Raw genomic sequence first — 25,465 nt, forward strand, 5'->3', positions numbered from 1 at the left:
GTGAGTCTACCAGATCAGCGGCTAGAAGGGATGACCAGGGATGTTCTCTGTTTAGTGAGTCTACCAGATCAGAGGCTAGAAGGGATGACCAGGGATGTTCTCTGTTTAGTGAGTCTACCAGATCAGAGGCTAGAAGGGATGACCAGGGATGTTCTCTGTTTAGTGAGTCCTCCAGATCAGAGGCTAGAAGGGATGACCAGGGATGTTCTCTGTTTAGTGAGTCTACCAGATCAGAGGCTAGAAGGGATGACCAGGGATGTTCTCTGTTTAGTGAGTCTACCAGATCAGAGGCTAGAAGGGATGACCAGGGATGTTCTCTGTTTAGTGAGTCTACCAGATCAGAGGCAATAGGGATGACCAGGGATGTTCTGTTCACAGGCATTATTCATGGAAAAGGTTAATGTGCACCCAAAGCTCTTGCTAGCTGATTAGCGGTTGTCAACTGTCAGCGCCCTCTTACTGCTGGTAGGAACAGACTACTGTCAGCGCCCTCTTACTGCTGGTAGGAACAGACGACTGTCAGCGCCCTCTTACTGCTGGTAGGAACAGACGACTGTCAGCGCCCTCTTACTGCTGGTAGGAACAGACGACTGTCAGCGCCCTCTTACTGCTGGTAGGAACAGACGACTGTCAGCGCCCTCTTACTGCTGGTAGGAACAGACGACTGTCAGTGCCCTCTTACTGCTGGTAGGAACAGACGACTGTCAGTGCCCTCTTACTGCTGGTAGGAACAGACGACTGTCAGTGCCCTCTTACTGCTGGTAGGAACAGACGACTGTCAGTGCCCTCTTACTGCTGGTAGGAACAGACGACTGTCAGTGCCCTCTTACTGCTGGTAGGAACAGACGACTGTCAGTGCCCTCTTACTGCTGGTAGGAACAGACGACTGTCAGTGCCCTCTTACTGCTGGTAGGAACAGACGACTGTCAGTGCCCTCTTGCTGCTGGTAGGAACAGACGACTGTCAGCGCCCTCTTGCTGCTGGTAGGAACAGACGACTGTCAGCGCCCTCTTGCTGCTGGTAGGAACAGACGACTGTCAGCGCCCTCTTACTGCTGGTAGGAACAGACGACTGTCAGCGCCCTCTTACTGCTGGTAGGAACAGACGACTGTCAGCGCCCTCTTACTGCTGGTAGGAACAGACTGTCAGCGCCCTCTTACTGCTGGTAGGAACAGACTGTCAGCGCACTCTTACTGCTGGTAGGAACAGACGACTGTCAGCGCCCTCTTACTGCTGGTAGGAACAGACGACTGTCAGCGCCCTCTTACTGCTGGTAGGAACAGACGACTGTCAGCTCCGTCTTGCTTCTGGTAGGAACAGACGACTGTCAGCTCCGTCTTGCTGCTGGTAGGAACAGACGACTGTCAGCGCCGTCTTGCTGCTGGTAGGAACAGACGACTGTCAGCGCCGTCTTACTGCTGGTAGGAACAGACGACTGTCAGCGCCCTCTTACTGCTGGTAGGAACAGACGACTGTCAGCGCCCTCTTACTGCTGGTAGGAACAGACGACTGTCAGCGCCCTCTTACTGCTGGTAGGAACAGACGACTGTCAGCGCCCTCTTACTGCTGGTAGGAACAGACGACTGTCAGCGCCCTCTTACTGCTGGTAGGAACAGACGACTGTCAGCGCCCTCTTACTGCTGGTAGGAACAGACGACTGTCAGCGCCCTCTTGCTGCTGGTAGGAACAGACTGTCAGCTCCGTCTTGCTGCTGGTAGGAACAGACGACTGTCAGCGCCGTCTTGCTGCTGGTAGGAACAGACGACTGTCAGCGCCGTCTTGCTGCTGGTAGGAACAGACTGTCAGCGCCGTCTTACTGCTGGTAGGAACAGACGACTGTCAGCGCCCTCTTACTGCTGGTAGGAACAGACGACTGTCAGCGCCCTCTTACTGCTGGTAGGAACAGACGACTGTCAGCGCCCTCTTACTGCTGGTAGGAACAGACGACTGTCAGCGCCCTCTTACTGCTGGTAGGAACAGACGACTGTCAGCGCCCTCTTACTGCTGGTAGGAACAGACGACTGTCAGCGCCCTCTTGCTGCTGGTAGGAACAGACTGTCAGCGCCCTCTTGCTTCTGGTAGGAACAGACGACTGTCAGCGCCCTCTTGCTGCTGGTAGGAACAGACGACTGTCAGCGCCGTCTTGCTGCTGGTAGGAACAGACGACTGTCAGCGCCGTCTTACTGCTGGTAGGAACAGACGACTGTCAGCGCCCTCTTACTGCTGGTAGGAACAGACGACTGTCAGCGCCCTCTTACTGCTGGTAGGAACAGACGACTGTCAGCGCCCTCTTACTGCTGGTAGGAACAGACGACTGTCAGCGCCCTCTTACTGCTGGTAGGAACAGACGACTGTCAGCGCCCTCTTACTGCTGGTAGGAACAGACGACTGTCAGCGCCCTCTTACTGCTGGTAGGAACAGACGACTGTCAGCGCCCTCTTACTGCTGGTAGGAACAGACGACTGTCAGCGCCCTCTTACTGCTGGTAGGAACAGACGACTGTCAGCGCCCTCTTACTGCTGGTAGGAACAGACGACTGTCAGCGCCCTCTTACTGCTGGTAGGAACAGACGACTGTCAGCGCCCTCTTACTGCTGGTAGGAACAGACGACTGTCAGCGCCCTCTTACTGCTGGTAGGAACAGACGACTGTCAGCGCCCTCTTACTGCTGGTAGGAACAGACGACTGTCAGCGCCCTCTTACTGCTGGTAGGAACAGACGACTGTCAGCGCCCTCTTACTGCTGGTAGGAACAGACGACTGTCAGCGCCCTCTTACTGCTGGTAGGAACAGACGACTGTCAGCGCCCTCTTGCTGCTGGTAGGAACAGACGACTGTCAGCGCCCTCTTGCTGCTGGTAGGAACAGACGACTGTCAGCGCCCTCTTGCTGCTGGTAGGAACAGACGACTGTCAGCGCCCTCTTGCTGCTGGTAGGAACAGACGACTATCAGCGCCCTCTTACTGCTGGTAGGAACAGACGACTGTCAGCGCCCTCTTACTGCTGGTAGGAACAGACGACTGTCAGCGCCCTCTTACTGCTGGTAGGAACAGACGACTGTCAGCGCCCTCTTACTGCTGGTAGGAACAGACTGTCAGCGCCCTCTTACTGCTGGTAGGAACAGACTGTCAGCGCACTCTTACTGCTGGTAGGAACAGACGACTGTCAGCGCCCTCTTACTGCTGGTAGGAACAGACGACTGTCAGCGCCCTCTTACTGCTGGTAGGAACAGACGACTGTCAGCTCCGTCTTGCTTCTGGTAGGAACAGACGACTGTCAGCTCCGTCTTGCTGCTGGTAGGAACAGACGACTGTCAGCGCCGTCTTGCTGCTGGTAGGAACAGACGACTGTCAGCGCCGTCTTGCTGCTGGTAGGAACAGACGACTGTCAGCGCCCTCTTACTGCTGGTAGGAACAGACGACTGTCAGCGCCCTCTTACTGCTGGTAGGAACAGACGACTGTCAGCGCCCTCTTACTGCTGGTAGGAACAGACGACTGTCAGCGCCCTCTTACTGCTGGTAGGAACAGACTGTCAGCGCCCTCTTGCTTCTGGTAGGAACAGACGACTGTCAGCGCCCTCTTGCTGCTGGTAGGAACAGACGACTGTCAGCGCCGTCTTGCTGCTGGTAGGAACAGACGACTGTCAGCGCCGTCTTGCTGCTGGTAGGAACAGACGACTGTCAGCGCCGTCTTACTGCTGGTAGGAACAGACGACTGTCAGCGCCCTCTTACTGCTGGTAGGAACAGACGACTGTCAGCGCCCTCTTACTGCTGGTAGGAACAGACGACTGTCAGCGCCCTCTTACTGCTGGTAGGAACAGACGACTGTCAGCGCCCTCTTACTGCTGGTAGGAACAGACGACTGTCAGCGCCCTCTTACTGCTGGTAGGAACAGACTGTCAGCGCCCTCTTGCTGCTGGTAGGAACAGACGACTGTCAGCGCCGTCTTGCTGCTGGTAGGAACAGACGACTGTCAGCGCCGTCTTGCTGCTGGTAGGAACAGACGACTGTCAGCGCCGTCTTGCTGCTGGTAGGAACAGACGACTGTCAGCGCCGTCTTACTGCTGGTAGGAACAGACGACTGTCAGCGCCCTCTTACTGCTGGTAGGAACAGACGACTGTCAGCGCCCTCTTACTGCTGGTAGGAACAGACGACTGTCAGCGCCCTCTTACTGCTGGTAGGAACAGACGACTGTCAGCGCCCTCTTACTGCTGGTAGGAACAGACGACTGTCAGCGCCCTCTTACTGCTGGTAGGAACAGACGACTGTCAGCGCCCTCTTACTGCTGGTAGGAACAGACGACTGTCAGCGCCCTCTTACTGCTGGTAGGAACAGACGACTGTCAGCGCCCTCTTACTGCTGGTAGGAACAGACGACTGTCAGCGCCCTCTTACTGCTGGTAGGAACAGACGACTGTCAGCGCCCTCTTACTGCTGGTAGGAACAGACGACTGTCAGCGCCCTCTTACTGCTGGTAGGAACAGACGACTGTCAGCGCCCTCTTACTGCTGGTAGGAACAGACGACTGTCAGCGCCCTCTTACTGCTGGTAGGAACAGACGACTGTCAGCGCCCTCTTACTGCTGGTAGGAACAGACGACTGTCAGCGCCCTCTTACTGCTGGTAGGAACAGACGACTGTCAGCGCCCTCTTACTGCTGGTAGGAACAGACGACTGTCAGCGCCCTCTTACTGCTGGTAGGAACAGACGACTGTCAGCGCCCTCTTACTGCTGGTAGGAACAGACGACTGTCAGCGCCCTCTTACTGCTGGTAGGAACAGACGACTGTCAGCGCCCTCTTACTGCTGGTAGGAACAGACGACTGTCAGCGCCCTCTTACTGCTGGTAGGAACAGACGACTGTCAGCGCCCTCTTACTGCTGGTAGGAACAGACGACTGTCAGCGCCCTCTTACTGCTGGTAGGAACAGACGACTGTCAGCGCCCTCTTACTGCTGGTAGGAACAGACGACTGTCAGCGCCCTCTTACTGCTGGTAGGAACAGACGACTGTCAGCGCCCTCTTACTGCTGGTAGGAACAGACGACTGTCAGCGCCCTCTTACTGCTGGTAGGAACAGACGACTGTCAGCGCCCTCTTACTGCTGGTAGGAACAGACGACTGTCAGCGCCCTCTTACTGCTGGTAGGAACAGACGACTGTCAGCGCCCTCTTGCTGCTGGTAGGAACAGACGACTGTCAGCGCCCTCTTGCTGCTGGTAGGAACAGACGACTGTCAGCGCCCTCTTGCTGCTGGTAGGAACAGACGACTGTCAGCGCCCTCTTGCTGCTGGTAGGAACAGACGACTGTCAGCGCCCTCTTGCTGCTGGTAGGAACAGACGACTGTCAGCGCCCTCTTGCTGCTGGTAGGAACAGACGACTGTCAGCGCCCTCTTACTGCTGGTAGGAACAGACTGTCAGCGCCCTCTTACTGCTGGTAGGAACAGACTGTCAGCGCCCTCTTACTGCTGGTAGGAACAGACTGTCAGCGCCCTCTTACTGCTGGTAGGAACAGACGACTGTCAGCGCCCTCTTACTGCTGGTAGGAACAGACGACTGTCAGCGCCCTCTTACTGCTGGTAGGAACAGACGACTGTCAGCGCCCTCTTACTGCTGGTAGGAACAGACGACTGTCAGCGCCCTCTTACTGCTGGTAGGAACAGACGACTGTCAGCGCCCTCTTACTGCTGGTAGGAACAGACGACTGTCAGCGCCCTCTTACTGCTGGTAGGAACAGACGACTGTCAGCGCCCTCTTACTGCTGGTAGGAACAGACGACTGTCAGCGCCCTCTTACTGCTGGTAGGAACAGACGACTGTCAGCGCCCTCTTACTGCTGGTAGGAACAGACGACTGTCAGCGCCCTCTTACTGCTGGTAGGAACAGACGACTGTCAGCGCCCTCTTACTGCTGGTAGGAACAGACGACTGTCAGCGCCCTCTTACTGCTGGTAGGAACAGACGACTGTCAGCGCCCTCTTACTGCTGGTAGGAACAGACGACTGTCAGCGCCCTCTTACTGCTGGTAGGAACAGACGACTGTCAGCGCCCTCTTACTGCTGGTAGGAACAGACGACTGTCAGCGCCCTCTTACTGCTGGTAGGAACAGACGACTGTCAGCGCCCTCTTACTGCTGGTAGGAACAGACGACTGTCAGCGCCCTCTTACTGCTGGTAGGAACAGACGACTGTCAGCGCCCTCTTACTGCTGGTAGGAACAGACGACTGTCAGCGCCCGCTTGCTGCTGGTAGGAACAGACTGTCAGCGCCCTCTTACTGCTGGTAGGAACAGACGACTGTCAGCGCCGTCTTGCTGCTGGTAGGAACAGACGACTGTCAGCGCCCTCTTGCTGCTGGTAGGAACAGACGACTGTCAGCGCCCTCTTGCTGCTGGTAGGAACAGACGACTGTCAGCGCCCTCTTGCTGCTGGTAGGAACAGACGACTGTCAGCGCCCTCTTGCTGCTGGTAGGAACAGACGACTGTCAGCGCCCTCTTACTGCTGGTAGGAACAGACTGTCAGCGCCCTCTTACTGCTGGTAGGAACAGACTGTCAGCGCCCTCTTACTGCTGGTAGGAACAGACTGTCAGCGCACTCTTACTGCTGGTAGGAACAGACTGTCAGCGCACTCTTACTGCTGGTAGGAACAGACTGTCAGCGCCCTCTTACTGCTGGTAGGAACAGACGACTGTCAGCGCCCTCTTACTGCTGGTAGGAACAGACGACTGTCAGCGCCCTCTTACTGCTGGTAGGAACAGACGACTGTCAGCGCCCTCTTACTGCTGGTAGGAACAGACGACTGTCAGCGCCCTCTTACTGCTGGTAGGAACAGACGACTGTCAGCGCCCTCTTACTGCTGGTAGGAACAGACGACTGTCAGCGCCCTCTTACTGCTGGTAGGAACAGACGACTGTCAGCGCCCTCTTACTGCTGGTAGGAACAGACGACTGTCAGCGCCCTCTTACTGCTGGTAGGAACAGACGACTGTCAGCGCCCTCTTACTGCTGGTAGGAACAGACGACTGTCAGCGCCCTCTTACTGCTGGTAGGAACAGACGACTGTCAGCGCCCTCTTACTGCTGGTAGGAACAGACGACTGTCAGCGCCCTCTTACTGCTGGTAGGAACAGACGACTGTCAGCGCCGTCTTGCTGCTGGTAGGAACAGACGACTGTCAGCGCCGTCTTGCTGCTGGTAGGAACAGACGACTGTCAGCGCCCTCTTACTGCTGGTAGGAACAGACGACTGTCAGCGCCCTCTTACTGCTGGTAGGAACAGACGACTGTCAGCGCCCTCTTACTGCTGGTAGGAACAGACGACTGTCAGCGCCCGCTTGCTGCTGGTAGGAACAGACTGTCAGCGCCCTCTTACTGCTGGTAGGAACAGACTGTCAGCGCCCTCTTGCTGCTGGTAGGAACAGACGACTGTCAGCGCCCTCTTGCTGCTGGTAGGAACAGACGACTGTCAGCGCCCTCTTGCTGCTGGTAGGAACAGACTGTCAGCGCCCTCTTACTGCTGGTAGGAACAGACTGTCAGCGCCCTCTTACTGCTGGTAGGAACAGACTGTCAGCGCACTCTTACTGCTGGTAGGAACAGACTGTCAGCGCCCTCTTACTGCTGGTAGGAACAGACGACTGTCAGCGCCCTCTTACTGCTGGTAGGAACAGACGACTGTCAGCGCCCTCTTACTGCTGGTAGGAACAGACGACTGTCAGCGCCCTCTTACTGCTGGTAGGAACAGACGACTGTCAGCGCCCTCTTACTGCTGGTAGGAACAGACGACTGTCAGCGCCCTCTTACTGCTGGTAGGAACAGACGACTGTCAGCGCCCTCTTACTGCTGGTAGGAACAGACGACTGTCAGCGCCCTCTTACTGCTGGTAGGAACAGACGACTGTCAGCGCCCTCTTACTGCTGGTAGGAACAGACGACTGTCAGCGCCCTCTTACTGCTGGTAGGAACAGACGACTGTCAGCGCCCTCTTACTGCTGGTAGGAACAGACGACTGTCAGCGCCCTCTTACTGCTGGTAGGAACAGACGACTGTCAGCGCCGTCTTGCTGCTGGTAGGAACAGACGACTGTCAGCGCCGTCTTGCTGCTGGTAGGAACAGACGACTGTCAGCGCCCTCTTACTGCTGGTAGGAACAGACGACTGTCAGCGCCCTCTTACTGCTGGTAGGAACAGACGACTGTCAGCGCCCTCTTACTGCTGGTAGGAACAGACGACTGTCAGCGCCCTCTTACTGCTGGTAGGAACAGACGACTGTCAGCGCCCGCTTGCTGCTGGTAGGAACAGACTGTCAGCGCCCTCTTACTGCTGGTAGGAACAGACTGTCAGCGCCCTCTTGCTGCTGGTAGGAACAGACGACTGTCAGCGCCCTCTTGCTGCTGGTAGGAACAGACGACTGTCAGCGCCCTCTTACTGCTGGTAGGAACAGACTGTCAGCGCCCTCTTACTGCTGGTAGGAACAGACTGTCAGCGCCCTCTTACTGCTGGTAGGAACAGACTGTCAGCGCCCTCTTACTGCTGGTAGGAACAGACTGTCAGCGCACTCTTACTGCTGGTAGGAACAGACTGTCAGCGCCCTCTTACTGCTGGTAGGAACAGACGACTGTCAGCGCCCTCTTACTGCTGGTAGGAACAGACGACTGTCAGCGCCCTCTTACTGCTGGTAGGAACAGACGACTGTCAGCGCCCGCTTGCTGCTGGTAGGAACAGACTGTCAGCGCCCTCTTACTGCTGGTAGGAACAGACGACTGTCAGCGCCGTCTTGCTGCTGGTAGGAACAGACGACTGTCAGCGCCCTCTTACTGCTGGTAGGAACAGACGACTGTCAGCGCCCTCTTGCTGCTGGTAGGAACAGACGACTGTCAGCGCCCTCTTACTGCTGGTAGGAACAGACGACTGTCAGCGCCCTCTTACTGCTGGTAGGAACAGACGACTGTCAGCGCCCTCTTACTGCTGGTAGGAACAGACTGTCAGCGCCCTCTTGCTGCTGGTAGGAACAGACGACTGTCAGCGCCCTCTTGCTGCTGGTAGGAACAGACGACTGTCAGCGCCGTCTTGCTGCTGGTAGGAACAGACGACTGTCAGCGCCCTCTTACTGCTGGTAGGAACAGACGACTGTCAGCGCCCTCTTGCTGCTGGTAGGAACAGACGACTGTCAGCGCCCGCTTGCTGCTGGTAGGAACAGACTGTCAGCGCCCTCTTGCTGCTGGTAGGAACAGACTGTCAGCGCCCTCTTGCTGCTGGTAGGAACAGACGACTGTCAGCGCCGTCTTGCTGCTGGTAGGAACAGACGACTGTCAGCGCCCTCTTACTGCTGGTAGGAACAGACGACTGTCAGCGCCCTCTTACTGCTGGTAGGAACAGACGACTGTCAGCGCCCTCTTGCTGCTGGTAGGAACAGACGACTGTCAGCGCCCGCTTGCTGCTGGTAGGAACAGACGACTGTCAGCGCCCTCTTACTGCTGGTAGGAACAGACGACTGTCAGCGCCCTCTTACTGCTGGTAGGAACAGACTGTCAGCGCCCTCTTGCTGCTGGTAGGAACAGACTGTCAGCGCCCTCTTGCTTCTGGTAGGAACAGACTGTCAGCGCCCTCTTGCTTCTGGTAGGAACAGACGACTGTCAGCGCCGTCTTGCTGCTGGTAGGAACAGACGACTGTCAGCGCCGTCTTACTGCTGGTAGGAACAGACGACTGTCAGCGCCCTCTTACTGCTGGTAGGAACAGACGACTGTCAGCGCCCTCTTACTGCTGGTAGGAACAGACGACTGTCAGCTCCGTCTTGCTGCTGGTAGGAACAGACGACTGTCAGCGCCGTCTTACTGCTGGTAGGAACAGACGACTGTCAGCGCCCTCTTACTGCTGGTAGGAACAGACGACTGTCAGCGCCCTCTTACTGCTGGTAGGAACAGACGACTGTCAGCGCCCGCTTGCTGCTGGTAGGAACAGACGACTGTCAGCGCCCGCTTGCTGCTGGTAGGAACAGACTGTCAGCGCCCTCTTGCTGCTGGTAGGAACAGACGACTGTCAGCGCCCTCTTGCTGCTGGTAGGAACAGACGACTGTCAGCGCCCTCTTACTGCTGGTAGGAACAGACGACTGTCAGCGCCCTCTTACTGCTGGTAGGAACAGACGACTGTCAGCGCCCTCTTACTGCTGGTAGGAACAGACGACTGTCAGCGCCCGCTTGCTGCTGGTAGGAACAGACGACTGTCAGCGCCCTCTTACTGCTGGTAGGAACAGACTGTCAGCGCCCTCTTACTGCTGGTAGGAACAGACTGTCAGCGCCCTCTTGCTGCTGGTAGGAACAGACTGTCAGCGCCCTCTTGCTTCTGGTAGGAACAGACGACTGTCAGCGCCGTCTTGCTGCTGGTAGGAACAGACGACTGTCAGCGCCGTCTTACTGCTGGTAGGAACAGACGACTGTCAGCGCCCTCTTACTGCTGGTAGGAACAGACGACTGTCAGCGCCCTCTTACTGCTGGTAGGAACAGACGACTGTCAGCTCCGTCTTGCTGCTGGTAGGAACAGACGACTGTCAGCGCCCTCTTACTGCTGGTAGGAACAGACGACTGTCAGCGCCCTCTTACTGCTGGTAGGAACAGACTGTCAGCGCCCTCTTGCTGCTGGTAGGAACAGACGACTGTCAGCGCCGTCTTGCTGCTGGTAGGAACAGACGACTGTCAGCGCCGTCTTGCTGCTGGTAGGAACAGACGACTGTCAGCGCCCTCTTACTGCTGGTAGGAACAGACGACTGTCAGCGCCCTCTTGCTGCTGGTAGGAACAGACGACTGTCAGCGCCCGCTTGCTGCTGGTAGGAACAGACTGTCAGCGCCCTCTTACTGCTGGTAGGAACAGACTGTCAGCGCCCTCTTGCTGCTGGTAGGAACAGACTGTCAGCGCCGTCTTGCTGCTGGTAGGAACAGACGACTGTCAGCGCCCTCTTACTGCTGGTAGGAACAGACGACTGTCAGCGCCCTCTTACTGCTGGTAGGAACAGACGACTGTCAGCGCCCTCTTGCTGCTGGTAGGAACAGACGACTGTCAGCGCCCGCTTGCTGCTGGTAGGAACAGACGACTGTCAGCGCCCTCTTACTGCTGGTAGGAACAGACTGTCAGCGCCCTCTTACTGCTGGTAGGAACAGACTGTCAGCGCCCTCTTGCTGCTGGTAGGAACAGACTGTCAGCGCCCTCTTGCTTCTGGTAGGAACAGACTGTCAGCGCCCTCTTGCTTCTGGTAGGAACAGACGACTGTCAGCGCCGTCTTGCTGCTGGTAGGAACAGACGACTGTCAGCGCCGTCTTACTGCTGGTAGGAACAGACGACTGTCAGCGCCCTCTTACTGCTGGTAGGAACAGACGACTGTCAGCGCCCTCTTACTGCTGGTAGGAACAGACGACTGTCAGCTCCGTCTTGCTGCTGGTAGGAACAGACGACTGTCAGCGCCGTCTTACTGCTGGTAGGAACAGACGACTGTCAGCGCCCTCTTACTGCTGGTAGGAACAGACGACTGTCAGCGCCCTCTTACTGCTGGTAGGAACAGACGACTGTCAGCGCCCGCTTGCTGCTGGTAGGAACAGACGACTGTCAGCGCCCGCTTGCTGCTGGTAGGAACAGACTGTCAGCGCCCTCTTGCTGCTGGTAGGAACAGACGACTGTCAGCGCCCTCTTGCTGCTGGTAGGAACAGACGACTGTCAGCGCCCTCTTGCTGCTGGTAGGAACAGACGACTGTCAGCGCCCTCTTACTGCTGGTAGGAACAGACGACTGTCAGCGCCCTCTTACTGCTGGTAGGAACAGACGACTGTCAGCGCCCTCTTACTGCTGGTAGGAACAGACGACTGTCAGCGCCCGCTTGCTGCTGGTAGGAACAGACGACTGTCAGCGCCCTCTTACTGCTGGTAGGAACAGACTGTCAGCGCCCTCTTACTGCTGGTAGGAACAGACTGTCAGCGCCCTCTTGCTGCTGGTAGGAACAGACTGTCAGCGCCCTCTTGCTTCTGGTAGGAACAGACTGTCAGCGCCCTCTTGCTTCTGGTAGGAACAGACTGTCAGCGCCCTCTTGCTTCTGGTAGGAACAGACTGTCAGCGCCGTCTTGCTTCTGGTAGGAACAGACGACTGTCAGCGCCGTCTTGCTGCTGGTAGGAACAGACGACTGTCAGCGCCGTCTTACTGCTGGTAGGAACAGACGACTGTCAGCGCCCTCTTACTGCTGGTAGGAACAGACGACTGTCAGCGCCCTCTTACTGCTGGTAGGAACAGACGACTGTCAGCTCCGTCTTGCTGCTGGTAGGAACAGACGACTGTCAGCGCCGTCTTACTGCTGGTAGGAACAGACGACTGTCAGCGCCGTCTTACTGCTGGTAGGAACAGACGACTGTCAGCGCCGTCTTACTGCTGGTAGGAACAGACGACTGTCAGCGCCGTCTTACTGCTGGTAGGAACAGACTGTCAGCGCCCTCTTGCTGCTGGTAGGAACAGACTGTCAGCGCCCTCTTGCTTCTGGTAGGAACAGACGACTGTCAGCGCCGTCTTGCTGCTGGTAGGAACAGACGACTGTCAGCGCCGTCTTGCTGCTGGTAGGAACAGACGACTGTCAGCGCCCTCTTGCTTCTGGTAGGAACAGACGACTGTCAGCGCCGTCTTGCTGCTGGTAGGAACAGACGACTGTCAGCGCCGTCTTGCTGCTGGTAGGAACAGACGACTGTCAGCGCCGTCTTGCTGCTGGTAGGAACAGACGACTGTCAGCGCCGTCTTACTGCTGGTAGGAACAGACTGTCAGCGCCGTCTTGCTGCTGGTAGGAACAGACGACTGTCAGCGCCGTCTTACTGCTGGTAGGAACAGACGACTGTCAGCGCCGTCTTACTGCTGGTAGGAACAGACTGTCAGCGCCCTCTTACTGCTGGTAGGAACAGACGACTGTCAGCGCCCTCTTACTGCTGGTAGGAACAGACGACTGTCAGCGCCCTCTTACTGCTGGTAGGAACAGACGACTGTCAGCGCCCTCTTACTGCTGGTAGGAACAGACGACTGTCAGCGCCCTCTTACTGCTGGTAGGAACAGACGACTGTCAGCGCCCTCTTACTGCTGGTAGGAACAGACGACTGTCAGCGCCCTCTTACTGCTGGTAGGAACAGACGACTGTCAGCGCCCTCTTACTGCTGGTAGGAACAGACGACTGTCAGCGCCCTCTTACTGCTGGTAGGAACAGACGACTGTCAGCGCCCTCTTGCTGCTGGTAGGAACAGACGACTGTCAGCGCCCGCTTGCTGCTGGTAGGAACAGACGACTGTCAGCGCCCTCTTACTGCTGGTAGGAACAGACGACTGTCAGCGCCCTCTTACTGCTGGTAGGAACAGACGACTGTCAGCGCCCTCTTACTGCTGGTAGGAACAGACGACTGTCAGCGCCCTCTTACTGCTGGTAGGAACAGACGACTGTCAGCGCCCTCTTACTGCTGGTAGGAACAGACGACTGTCAGCGCCCTCTTGCTGCTGGTAGGAACAGACGACTGTCAGCGCCCTCTTGCTGCTGGTAGGAACAGACGACTGTCAGCGCCCTCTTGCTGCTGGTAGGAACAGACGACTGTCAGCGCCCTCTTGCTGCTGGTAGGAACAGACGACTGTCAGCGCCCTCTTACTGCTGGTAGGAACAGACGACTGTCAGCGCCCTCTTACTGCTGGTAGGAACAGACGACTGTCAGCGCCCTCTTACTGCTGGTAGGAACAGACGACTGTCAGCGCCCTCTTACTGCTGGTAGGAACAGACGACTGTCAGCGCCCTCTTACTGCTGGTAGGAACAGACGACTGTCAGCGCCCTCTTACTGCTGGTAGGAACAGACGACTGTCAGCGCCCTCTTACTGCTGGTAGGAACAGACGACTGTCAGCGCCCTCTTACTGCTGGTAGGAACAGACGACTGTCAGCGCCCTCTTACTGCTGGTAGGAACAGACGACTGTCAGCGCCCTCTTACTGCTGGTAGGAACAGACGACTGTCAGCGCCCTCTTACTGCTGGTAGGAACAGACGACTGTCAGCGCCCTCTTACTGCTGGTAGGAACAGACGACTGTCAGCGCCCTCTTACTGCTGGTAGGAACAGACGACTGTCAGCGCCCTCTTACTGCTGGTAGGAACAGACGACTGTCAGCGCCCTCTTACTGCTGGTAGGAACAGACGACTGTCAGCGCCCTCTTACTGCTGGTAGGAACAGACGACTGTCAGCGCCCTCTTACTGCTGGTAGGAACAGACGACTGTCAGCGCCCTCTTACTGCTGGTAGGAACAGACGACTGTCAGCGCCCTCTTACTGCTGGTAGGAACAGACGACTGTCAGCGCCCTCTTACTGCTGGTAGGAACAGACGACTGTCAGCGCCCTCTTACTGCTGGTAGGAACAGACGACTGTCAGCGCCCTCTTACTGCTGGTAGGAACAGACGACTGTCAGCGCCCTCTTACTGCTGGTAGGAACAGACGACTGTCAGCGCCCTCTTACTGCTGGTAGGAACAGACGACTGTCAGCGCCCTCTTACTGCTGGTAGGAACAGACGACTGTCAGCGCCCTCTTACTGCTGGTAGGAACAGACGACTGTCAGCGCCCTCTTACTGCTGGTAGGAACAGACGACTGTCAGCGCCCTCTTACTGCTGGTAGGAACAGACGACTGTCAGCGCCCTCTTACTGCTGGTAGGAACAGACGACTGTCAGCGCCCTCTTACTGCTGGTAGGAACAGACGACTGTCAGCGCCCTCTTACTGCTGGTAGGAACAGACGACTGTCAGCGCCCTCTTACTGCTGGTAGGAACAGACGACTGTCAGCGCCCTCTTACTGCTGGTAGGAACAGACGACTGTCAGCGCCCTCTTACTGCTGGTAGGAACAGACGACTGTCAGCGCCCTCTTACTGCTGGTAGGAACAGACGACTGTCAGCGCCCTCTTACTGCTGGTAGGAACAGACGACTGTCAGCGCCCTCTTACTGCTGGTAGGAACAGACGACTGTCAGCGCCCTCTTACTGCTGGTAGGAACAGACGACTGTCAGCGCCCTCTTACTGCTGGTAGGAACAGACGACTGTCAGCGCCCTCTTGCTGCTGGTAGGAACAGACGACTGTCAGCGCCCTCTTGCTGCTGGTAGGAACAGACGACTGTCAGCGCCCTCTTGCTGCTGGTAGGAACAGACGACTGTCAGCGCCGTCTTGCTGCTGGTAGGAACAGACGACTGTCAGCGCCCTCTTACTGCTGGTAGGAACAGACGACTGTCAGCGCCCTCTTACTGCTGGTAGGAACAGACGACTGTCAGCGCCCTCTTACTGCTGGTAGGAACAGACGACTGTCAGCGCCCTCTTACTGCTGGTAGGAACAGACGACTGTCAGCGCCCTCTTACTGCTGGTAGGAACAGACGACTGTCAGCGCCCTCTTACTGCTGGTAGGAACAGACGACTGTCAGCGCCCTCTTACTGCTGGTAGGAACAGACGACTGTCAGCGCCCTCTTACTGCTGGTAGGAACAGACTACTGTCAGCGCCCTCTTACTGCTGGTAGGAACAGACTACTGTCAGCGCCCTCTTACTGCTGGTAGGAACAGACTACTGTCAGCGCCCTCTTACTGCTGGTAGGAACAGACTACTGTCAGCGCCCTCTTACTGCTGGTAGGAACAGACTACTGTCAGCGCCCTCTTACTGCTGGTAGGAACAGACTACTGTCAGCGCCCTCTTACTGCTGGTAGGAACAGACTACTGTCAGCGCCCTCTTACTGCTGGTAGGAACAGACGACTGTCAGCGCCCTCTTACTGCTGGTAGGAACAGACGACTGTCAGCGCCCTCTTACTGCTGGTAGGAACAGACGACTGTCAGCGCCCTCTTACTGCTGGTAGGAACAGACTGTCAGTGCCCTCTTACTGCTGGTAGGAACAGACGACTGTCAGTGCCCTCTTACTGCTGGTAGGAACAGACTGTCAGTGCCCTCTTACTGCTGGTAGGAACAGACGACTGTCAGTGCCCTCTTACTGCTGGTAGGAACAGACTGTCAGTGCCCTCTTACTGCTGGTAGGAACAGACGACTGTCAGTGCCCTCTTACTGCTGGTAGGAACAGACTGTCAGTGCCTTCTTACTGCTGGTAGGAACAGACGACTGTCAGTGCCCTCTTACTGCTGGTAGGAACAGACTGTCAGTGCCCTCTTACTGCTGGTAGGAACAGACGACTGTCAGTGCCCTCTTACTGCTGGTAGGAACAGACTGTCAGTGCCTTCTTACTGCTGGTAGGAACAGACGACTGTCAGTGCCCTCTTACTGCTGGTAGGAACAGACGATTACCATCATTTGAGTTTGTTTACTCAGTTATTACATTTATTTTACATGTAACAAACCAAACATTGAAATAGCGGTATGCAAAGGAAAAACCCAAACTGATCCATGCATCAATACTGGTATTTAGTAAAATGGGGTCGACCACCCAGCCCTAACAAAGTGCATCTTGATTGAATGTCTTTGTTTCCGTCTCCTAGGTGTTGTCCAGGGGGTGATAACAGGTATCCGTGGTCTGTGTAACGGGCTTGGCCCGGCCTTCTATGGCTTTATATTCTACCTGTTCCATGTGGAGCTGACTGATCTGGACGCTGTAGACAGCCCTGGGAAAGAACCCAAACCTAACATGGCCAACCCTGCTGATGAGGTGAGACCTTTGAGGATAGAGGACACACACACACACACGGCTAACCCCACTGACGAAGTGAGACCGTGGAGGAGTGTATGGGACAGGACTGAGAGACAACGGTATAGGAGTATATATTCAGACACTATTTAGATCCAACCGTTTTGATATCATGGCGTCACTCGCCTATAAGAACATGGAGGTCTCAGCCTTCAGACACTCCATTCATAATCTCCTACCTACTGTACATCTGACTGAAGGAACTGTTGTTGGGCACTTTGCTAAAACACACACATCCCCCTTTCACAAAGACCCTCCCCATTAATCATCAGTTTCTCTGCCCCCCCCCCCCCCCCCCCCTCTCTCTTCCTCCAGAGTTCCATCATCCCCGGCCCTCCCTTCCTGTTCGGGGCGTGCTCCGTACTGCTCTCTCTGTTAGTAGCCCTGTTCATCCCAGAGCACAGTGGCCCGGGGGTCCGGCCGGGAGGCTACAAGAAACACAACAACGGGGCCCAGAGCCACTCACACAGCCCTCCCAGTAGTGGGGCTGAGGGCAAGGAGCTGCTACTGGATGGCAGCTGTGTATAACGCCAGCCTGGGGGCACAAACTCCACACTTGCTCCCCCTGAGCCCAAACAAGTGAACCATTACTTTCACACATGTACCCAGATGAGTGGCCTCTTCTTCGGGCAGGGAAGATGTGTGTGTGTGTCTGAACACCTCGTGGGCTGTGGTTTATCTGAAGCAGCTGAGTTGTGTGTGAGTGAGACTCTCTTGGTTGAGCTGATCTCTGCCCTGAGAGTCTTGAGAAGCAGGAAGAGGATAAAGGAGGTGGGAATGTAGAGTTCCTGCCAGAGAGCAATGCAGCACACCCATCCGTCCCACATGGGCGGGATCTGGTTGGCGTGAAGGTCCAAGGTTATCTGAACTGTTACTAAGCACTGTGTGAATTATTCATCCAAAATGGCACCCTAGTCCCTATATAGTGCACTTCTTTTGACCAGGGACCACTAGGGAATAGGGTACCGTTTGTGATGCAACCAATGTAGCCAAGCAACCCACTCTGACAACAACTGTTCTTTCCCTTAGAGAGTCAGTTCTGCTGGCCAGTTTACAAGCTACCAAACTTCTGTTGTGACTGATTTTATTGTCTTAATGTGGCAGACGAGAAAGCAGGTCTTCCTCTGTGTGTGTGTGTGTGTCCAAAGCTGGGAGAGAAGTTACTGTATGCGTCCAAAATGGCCCCCCATTCACTTTATAGTGCACTACTTTTGACCAGCCTCTGGTGCACTATAAAGGGAATGGGGTGCCATTTGGGAGGAAAACACTGTAGAACTTGAGAGCCTCTGAAGATCCATCTAAGAACCACTACCCATCCAGATGGGGACAGCACAATAGACATCAACCTTTAACGATTTTTCCAGAGGGAGTTGAACCTAGCATTTGACTGACCAACCTCCATTCCATTTGAATATCACATTTAGCTGAGTTGTGTGTAAACCACTTTAGTTTTCCGATGTTTACCTTCCTGTCGTCTGTTCCATTAGACTAGCAGACAGACAGTACAGGACCTTTTGGGTTGGGTATGTTTCCTGTTCATCACTTAAGGCTAGGGTTGCCTTGGAAGTGATGTTGTCTTCATATTTAATATATTACAACAACCTGTATGAAGACTGTTGTCTGAGGTGGGTCTGTAATTGTTGCTTTCGCTGCTATTGGAGCCTTAAGTCATTTTAGTCTTGTTTTCTAATTCTACTCCTCACAACCCTCTTCCATGTGAATCTAGGCACAACCGTAGTTAACACAGACTGGTATGACTTTAGTTCTGTTAACAACCGTAGTTAACACAGACTGGCATGACTTTAGTTCTGTTAACAACCGTAGTTAACACAGACTGGCATGACTTTAGTTCTATTAACAACCGTAGTTAACACACAGACTGGCATGACTTTAGTTCTGTTAACAACCGTAGTTAACACACAGACTGGCATGACTTTAGTTCTGTTAACAACCGTAGTTAACACAGACTGGCATGACTTTAGTTCTATTAACAACCGTAGTTAACACACAGACTGGCATGACTTTAGTTCTGTTAACAACCGTAGTTAACACACAGACTGGCATGACTTTAGTTCTGTTAACACACAGACTGGCATGACTTTAGTTCTGTTAACAACCGTAGTTAACACACAGACTGGCATGACTTTAGTTCTGTTAACAACCGTAGTTAACACAGACTGGCATGACTTTAGTTCTGTTAACAACTGTAGTTAAAACACAGACTGGCATGACTTTAGTTCTGTTAACAACCGTAGTTAACACACAGACTGGCATGACTTTAGTTCTGTTAACAACTGTAGTTAAAACACAGACTGGCATGACTTTAGTTCTGTTAACAACCGTAGTTAACACACAGACTGGCATGACTTTAGTTCTGTTAACAACTGTAGTTAACACACAGACTGGCATGACTTTAGTTCTGTTAACAACTGTAGTTAACACAGACTGGCATGACTTTAGTTCTGTTAACAACTGTAGTTAACACAGACTGGCATGACTGTAGTTCTGTTAACAACCGTAGTTAACACACAGACTGGCATGACTTTAGTTCTGTTAACAACTGTAGTTAAAACACAGACTGGCATGACTTTAGTTCTGTTAACAACTGTAGTTAACACACAGACTGGCATGACTTTAGTTCTGTTAACAACCGTAGTTAACACAGACTGGCATGACTTTAGTTCTGTTAACAACTGTAGTTAACACACAGACTGGCATGACTTTAGTTCTGTTAACAACCGTAGTTAACACACAGACTGGCATGACTTTAGTTCTGTTAACAACCGTAGTTAACACACAGACTGGCATGACTTTAGTTCTGTTAACAACCGTAGTTAACACACAGACTGGCATGACTTTAGTTCTGTTAACAACTTTACCATAGACGGTTTCTGGTTCTTTATTAACAAAGTGTCTTGAGTGCTGATCTAGGATCAGTGTTGCCTGTTAGATCATAGTGAATATGATTATATGGTCGGGGGACAACCTGATCCAAGATCAGCCACTCCTACTCTAAGATACTTAGTGAATAAGTTTCCTTATCTGTAATGTTGGTATCAATGTGAGCACTGATATTGTTAATAAAACGGTCTGTGGTAATATTATTAGGTTCAGTAAAAATTCATATCATTTGTTGTTCTGCGGTAGGATAGTAAAGGTTAAATGTTGTGTGGCATTAGACAAGACTGCAAATGTGGTTTTAGCTCCCGTGTCTGACTGCAAAGGTGTTGCAGATACTACTGTAAATCTTTGCTGTTGTACTTTTGAAACAATAGATTTTTTTTTTGTAAATGAGCCTCAAGTGCATTGAAATAACCAAATAGAACTGATTGGTGTCAAAATGTTGGACATTTTCAGAATTTCTATTTAGTCAAATTAACTTTTTTGTGCCATTTTTTAAAAATGTTATTATTATTTATGACAAAAAAAACACAAGGAAGGGGTAACATTAATGTACTAGAACATGAAGGACAAACAATACAGCATCAAGACACTATCAAACATGTATCAGTCTTTCCGCAACAGAGCCATCCTTATGTGTGAGGGTGCGTGTGCATGATAGTAATATAATATATATGTCATAGTTTCCTTTTTCATGATCACAATCTTGTTTGTTTTTGTTAATTTGTTTGACTACTTAATTTTTTTAAAAGCTTTTAACACTTAGATGTTCCAATGTTTTTAGTTGTGGATTTCTTCAACATTTTGGGGATTTATTGAATGTTCAGCTTTGCGTTTAAAAACTAATTTCTCAATGGTCAGTTCAATTTAACAATAAGCTGTTAATTTTGTTTAAATGTTATCAATAGATGACATCACTAGCATAATTTAATGTTCTAAGCAATACATGTTGTTATGCCAACCAAACATACTATTTGTAATTTCAACTGGGTTAGCAGTGAGGCCATTAACTCTGATTTTCTGTTCTACCTGTGTGTCTCAACTGGCACCATATGGGCCCTGGTCAAAAGTAGTACACCACATAGGGAATAGATATGCCAATGCTCAGAAAATATTGAATTGGACCAACAACACACTTAAGGACAGTAAAGCCAATGACTAAGATCCTACATGAATTATTACAATTGATTCTGCACCAGCCACAACACATTTACAGTTCAAACATGTATTTCAGTAAATGTACAAACATTTGTTTACTTGACGTGTGTGCGCAAAACATTAGGAAAACCTTCCTAATATTGAGTTGGTCCCCCTTTTGCCCTTAGAACAGCCTCATTTGGTCAGGGCGTGGACTCTACAAAGTGTTGAAGGCGTTTCACAGGGATACTGACCCATATTGACTCCAATGCTTCCTACAGTTGTCAAGTTGGCTGGATGTCCTTTGGGTGTTGGACCATTCTGATACACACGGGAGACTGAGTATAAAAAAAAAAACAGCAGTGTTGCAGTTCTTGACACAAACCGGTGCGCCTGGCACCTACTACCATACCCTGTTCTAAGACGCTTAAATCTTTTGTCTTGCCCATTCACCCTCTGAATGGCACACAGACACAATCCATGTCTCAATGATCTCGAGGCTTAAAAATCCTTCTTTAACCTGTCTCCTCCCCTTCATCTACACTGATTGAAGTGGATTTAACAAGTGACATCAATAAGGGATCATAGTTTTCACCTGGTCCTTCTGTCAAGGAAAGAGGTGTTCCTAATGTTTTGTAAACTCAGTGTGTATGTTAACTTAAAAGGAGATGGGATCCTACCGGTCTGATTTGCTACAGTAGTGTGGAGCAACTATACTGAACAAAAATATAAACGCAACAGTTTCAAAGATTTTACTGAGTTACAGATCATTTAAGGAAATCAGTCAATTGAAATAAATAAATTATGCCCTAATTTATGGATTTCAAATGACTGGGAATACAGATATATGCATCTGTTGGTCACAGATACCTTATCATGCTGAAACATGAGGTGATGGCGGTGGATGAATGGCAGAACAATGGCCCTCAGGATCTCGTCACGGTATCTCTGTGCATTCAAATTGCCATCGAAAAAATGCAATTGTGTTCGTTGTCTGTAGTTTATGCCTGCCCATACCATAACCCCACCGCCACCATGGGGCACTCTGTTCACAATGTTGACCCCTCAGTTGGATGGATAACTTGGCAAAGGAGAAATGCTCACTAACAGGGATGGAAACACATTTGAGAAAGATTAGTTTTTTGTGCGTATGGAATATTTCTGGGATCTTTTATTTCAGCTCATGGGACCAACACTTTACATGTTGCGTTTATACATTTTTGATCAGTATATATTTCTCATACTGACCTTGGTTCTGTGGGCCGCTCCTGTTTTGTAGTCCGATGTGGCCTGAGCTGAGCCTCCCCTCTGTGACTGGACCGGTGGAGGATGATCATCATAATAATAGCATGTAAACATGGGAATCTAATGGCAAAGTATTTATTAAAGATTTATTGTACATTGAGTTTTGACTTTGTCTTTTGCCACATACAGTAGGCTACATGTAAAAACATGACCTGGAAACGTGGTCGTGTTTATTAGTGCACATCGTACCAAAACGTTTTTTGCAATGGAAAAAAATATATATTATTGGACTAAGATTGTACCTCTCTGTATTCCGTTTCAGGCTTTATTACATGTTATGCCCACTGAACACCACCCAGGCTTCAGCGGACAGAACAAACACAGAACGTTCTGTTCTTCATTTGTGTTAAATTATTTTACTATGGTAGTAATGTGAGGATGTTCTTGTTTTCAAAGCACCTCCTCCCTCCCACTACGAGATTATTCAGAAACCACTGATGGAGCCCTTTTTAATCTAAACGGTTAGTAGGAATGTTTAGTCTGTAGCTAGTTTTCCTTCCAATTGACCACAGATTTTCATGCGAATATTCAAAAATGTGCATAAAATCAATCTGCAGGTTTTCCCACCAGAGGATGTTTCCAACAAATTGATTTATTGCGGATAAAAGGCTGTGTGATGAAACGGTGCGTATAAAAATTGCTTTTGCGATTTAATTCCAGTGTGCCGAATTAAAAACTACAAGTTAAATGGGTTTCCTACTCGACTGCTGGTAATGTCACAACAAATGTTGCGTTATATAGTAAGTGTGCCCACTGGTACTGGTATGCATGTGAGCTCTAGCAGCTCGCAGATAGAGTGAGGGTATAGCCTACATCAGGGATGGGCAATTTTGATGCGGGTAGGAGCCACAAAAAAATCTGAACTCCTCATGAGCGGCTGCAGTTGATAAACGGGTCTGCCTACCTACCCCCCTTCCCGTTTTACTTCATTTCGTGCAATTCTAAACGTTTACGTAGAGATAATGTAGCAGCCCTCTAAGACCATCACATCCTATACATCACATACTATCTACTTAAAGCAACTTTTCATGACGGTCTGTCAATATGTGGACGTTGACAATCGGTGTCATTAGGGTCATGTGACCTGACCAGAGAGAACTTGGGTGTGTGCACGCTCACCCAGTCTCTAGACGACGGCTGAACATTGGAAGAACAAACTGTGTGCCATGCAGTTCACCAGTCCTCATTTTAAATACATTTTGTAGCTGCATGGTCCGAGCCATAACATGAATCAGAATTCTCCTGTCCTGTCCTGCCCTATCCTCTCACGCACTGTCCTCTCCTGTATTAGTAATAAACAAGTTAAGCCACAAGGTGGCAGCAGTGTGAGGTGGGGAAACTAACCTCTAACATTCTCTCATTGAGTCTATGAGGGAGAGAAAATAAACAAAAATGAAATAACAATAAGAAATTAACAGTTTCAAAAGAATAGGTATTTCTATTGTTATAATATTGTCTAGTGTTGTAACAATGTGCAAATAGTTTAAGTATGAAAGGGAAAATAAATTAACAAATATGTGTCTGTAATGGGGTCACATTTGGCAGGATCTTAGGAAGTACAGCTCAGTTTCTACCTCATTTTGTGGGCAGTGGGCGCACAGCCTGTCTTCCCTCGACAGCCTATGGTGGCCTCGCTCAAAAGCAAGACTATGGTCACTGAGTCTGTACATAGTCGAAGCTTTTCTTAATTTGGGGTCAGTCACAGTGGTCAGGCATAACCGTGGGAAGATGGGGGGGGGGGGTTAACTTGAGGTGAGGAAGCATGTTTTAGGCCTACCAGAGTTACTCCTATAATCTGACAATATAATCCTTATACAAAATATTACGATAGAAAAATGTATGAATTAGCATCCCAGACGCCTATATCTGTACGCAGTAGCCTATCGGGCAAGGATAAAGAAATGCATGTCAGTGTGGTAGCATGCTGCCCGCATGTCACCGTGTTTCTCTCTCTCGCTAGGCCTAAACTTCTCTTCCTTTGTGTATATACATACATACAAATAAACAGTGCATTCAGAAAGTATTCAGACCCTTTGACTTTTTCCACATTTTGTTGCGTTACAGCCTTATTCAAGAAAATTTATTTAAAAAAGATATCAGCAATCTACACACAATACCCCATAATGACAAAGCAATTTGTAAATGTATTAAAAATAAAAACAGAAATACTTTATTTACATATGTATTCAGACCCTTTGCTATGAGACTTGAAATTGAGCTCAGGTGCATCCTGTTTCCATTGATCATCCTTGAGATGATTCTACAACTTGATTGGAGTCCATCTGTGGGAAATGCAATTGATTGGACATGATTTGGAAAGGCACACACCTGTCTATATAAGGTCCCATAGTTGACAGTACAGCAAAAACCAAGCCATGAGTTCGATGGAATTGTCCGTAGAGCTCAGATCTGGGGAAGGGTACCAAAACATTTCTGCAGCATTGAAGGTCTCCAAGAACACAGTGGCCTCCATCAATCTTAAATGGAGGAAGTTTGGAACCACCAAGACTCTTCCTAGAGCTGGCTGCCCGGCCAAACTGATCAATCGGGGGAGAAGGGCCTTGGTCAGGGAGGTGACCAAGAACCCAATGGTCACTCTGACAGAGCTTGAGAGTTCCTCTGTGGAGATGGGAGAGCCTTCCAGAAGGACAACCATCTCTGCAGCACTCCACCAATCAGGCCTTTATGGTAGAGTGGCCAGATAGAAGCCACTCCTCAGTAAAATGCACATGACAGCCCGCTTGGAGTTTGCCAAACGGCACCTGAAGATTCTCAGACCATGAAAAACAAGATTCTCTCGTCTGATGAAACCAAGATTGAACTCTTTGGCCTGAATACCAAGCGTCACCTCTGGAGGAAACCTGGCACCATCCCTACGGTGAAGCATGGTGATGGCAGCATCATGCTTTGGGGATGTTTTTCAGCAGCAGGGACTGGGAGACTAGTCAGGATCGAGGCAAAGATTATCGTAGCAAAGTACAGAGAGATCCTTGATGAAAACCTGCTCCAGAGCACTCAGCCCCAGTCTGAGGTCCTAAGGTTCACCTTCCTTCAGGACAATGACCCTAAGCACACAGCCAAGACAACGCAGGAATGGCTTCGGGATAAGTCTCTAAATGTTCTTAAGTGGCCCAGCCAGAGCCCTGACTTGAACCCGATCAAACATCTCTGGAAAGACCTGAAAATAACTGTGCAGCAACGCTCCCCATCCAACCTGACAGAGCTTGAGAGGATCTGCAGAGAAGAATGGGAGAAACTCCCCAAATACAGGTGTGCTGAGCTTGTAGCATCATACCCAAGAAGACTCTGCTGTAATCGCTACCAAAGGGTCTTTAACAACAACTGAGTAAAAGGTCTGAATACTAAAGTAAATGTGATATTTCAGTTTTTAATTTTTAATAAATTTGCAACAATTCAACTGG

At 51.5% G+C, this 25,465-nt stretch overlaps 1 protein-coding gene across 1 annotated transcript in view; it reads left to right on the forward strand.

Annotated features, from left to right (window-relative positions):
• LOC120056143 (hippocampus abundant transcript 1 protein-like) overlaps positions 1-20,188 on the forward strand; it is a 63,077-nt gene extending 42,889 nt beyond the window's left edge. The window contains exons 11-12 of the mRNA XM_039004346.1: positions 16,495-16,661; positions 17,016-20,188. Of these exons, the coding sequence (XP_038860274.1) occupies positions 16,495-16,661; positions 17,016-17,228 (380 nt within the window). The 3' untranslated portion in view covers positions 17,229-20,188. The remainder of the gene's footprint in view (positions 1-16,494; positions 16,662-17,015) is intronic.
• The last annotated feature ends 5,277 nt before the right edge of the window (positions 20,189-25,465 follow it).

The sequence above is a fragment of the Salvelinus namaycush genome, chromosome 11, assembly GCF_016432855.1.
Source record: "Salvelinus namaycush isolate Seneca chromosome 11, SaNama_1.0, whole genome shotgun sequence".
Lineage (NCBI taxonomy): Eukaryota > Metazoa > Chordata > Actinopteri > Salmoniformes > Salmonidae > Salvelinus > Salvelinus namaycush.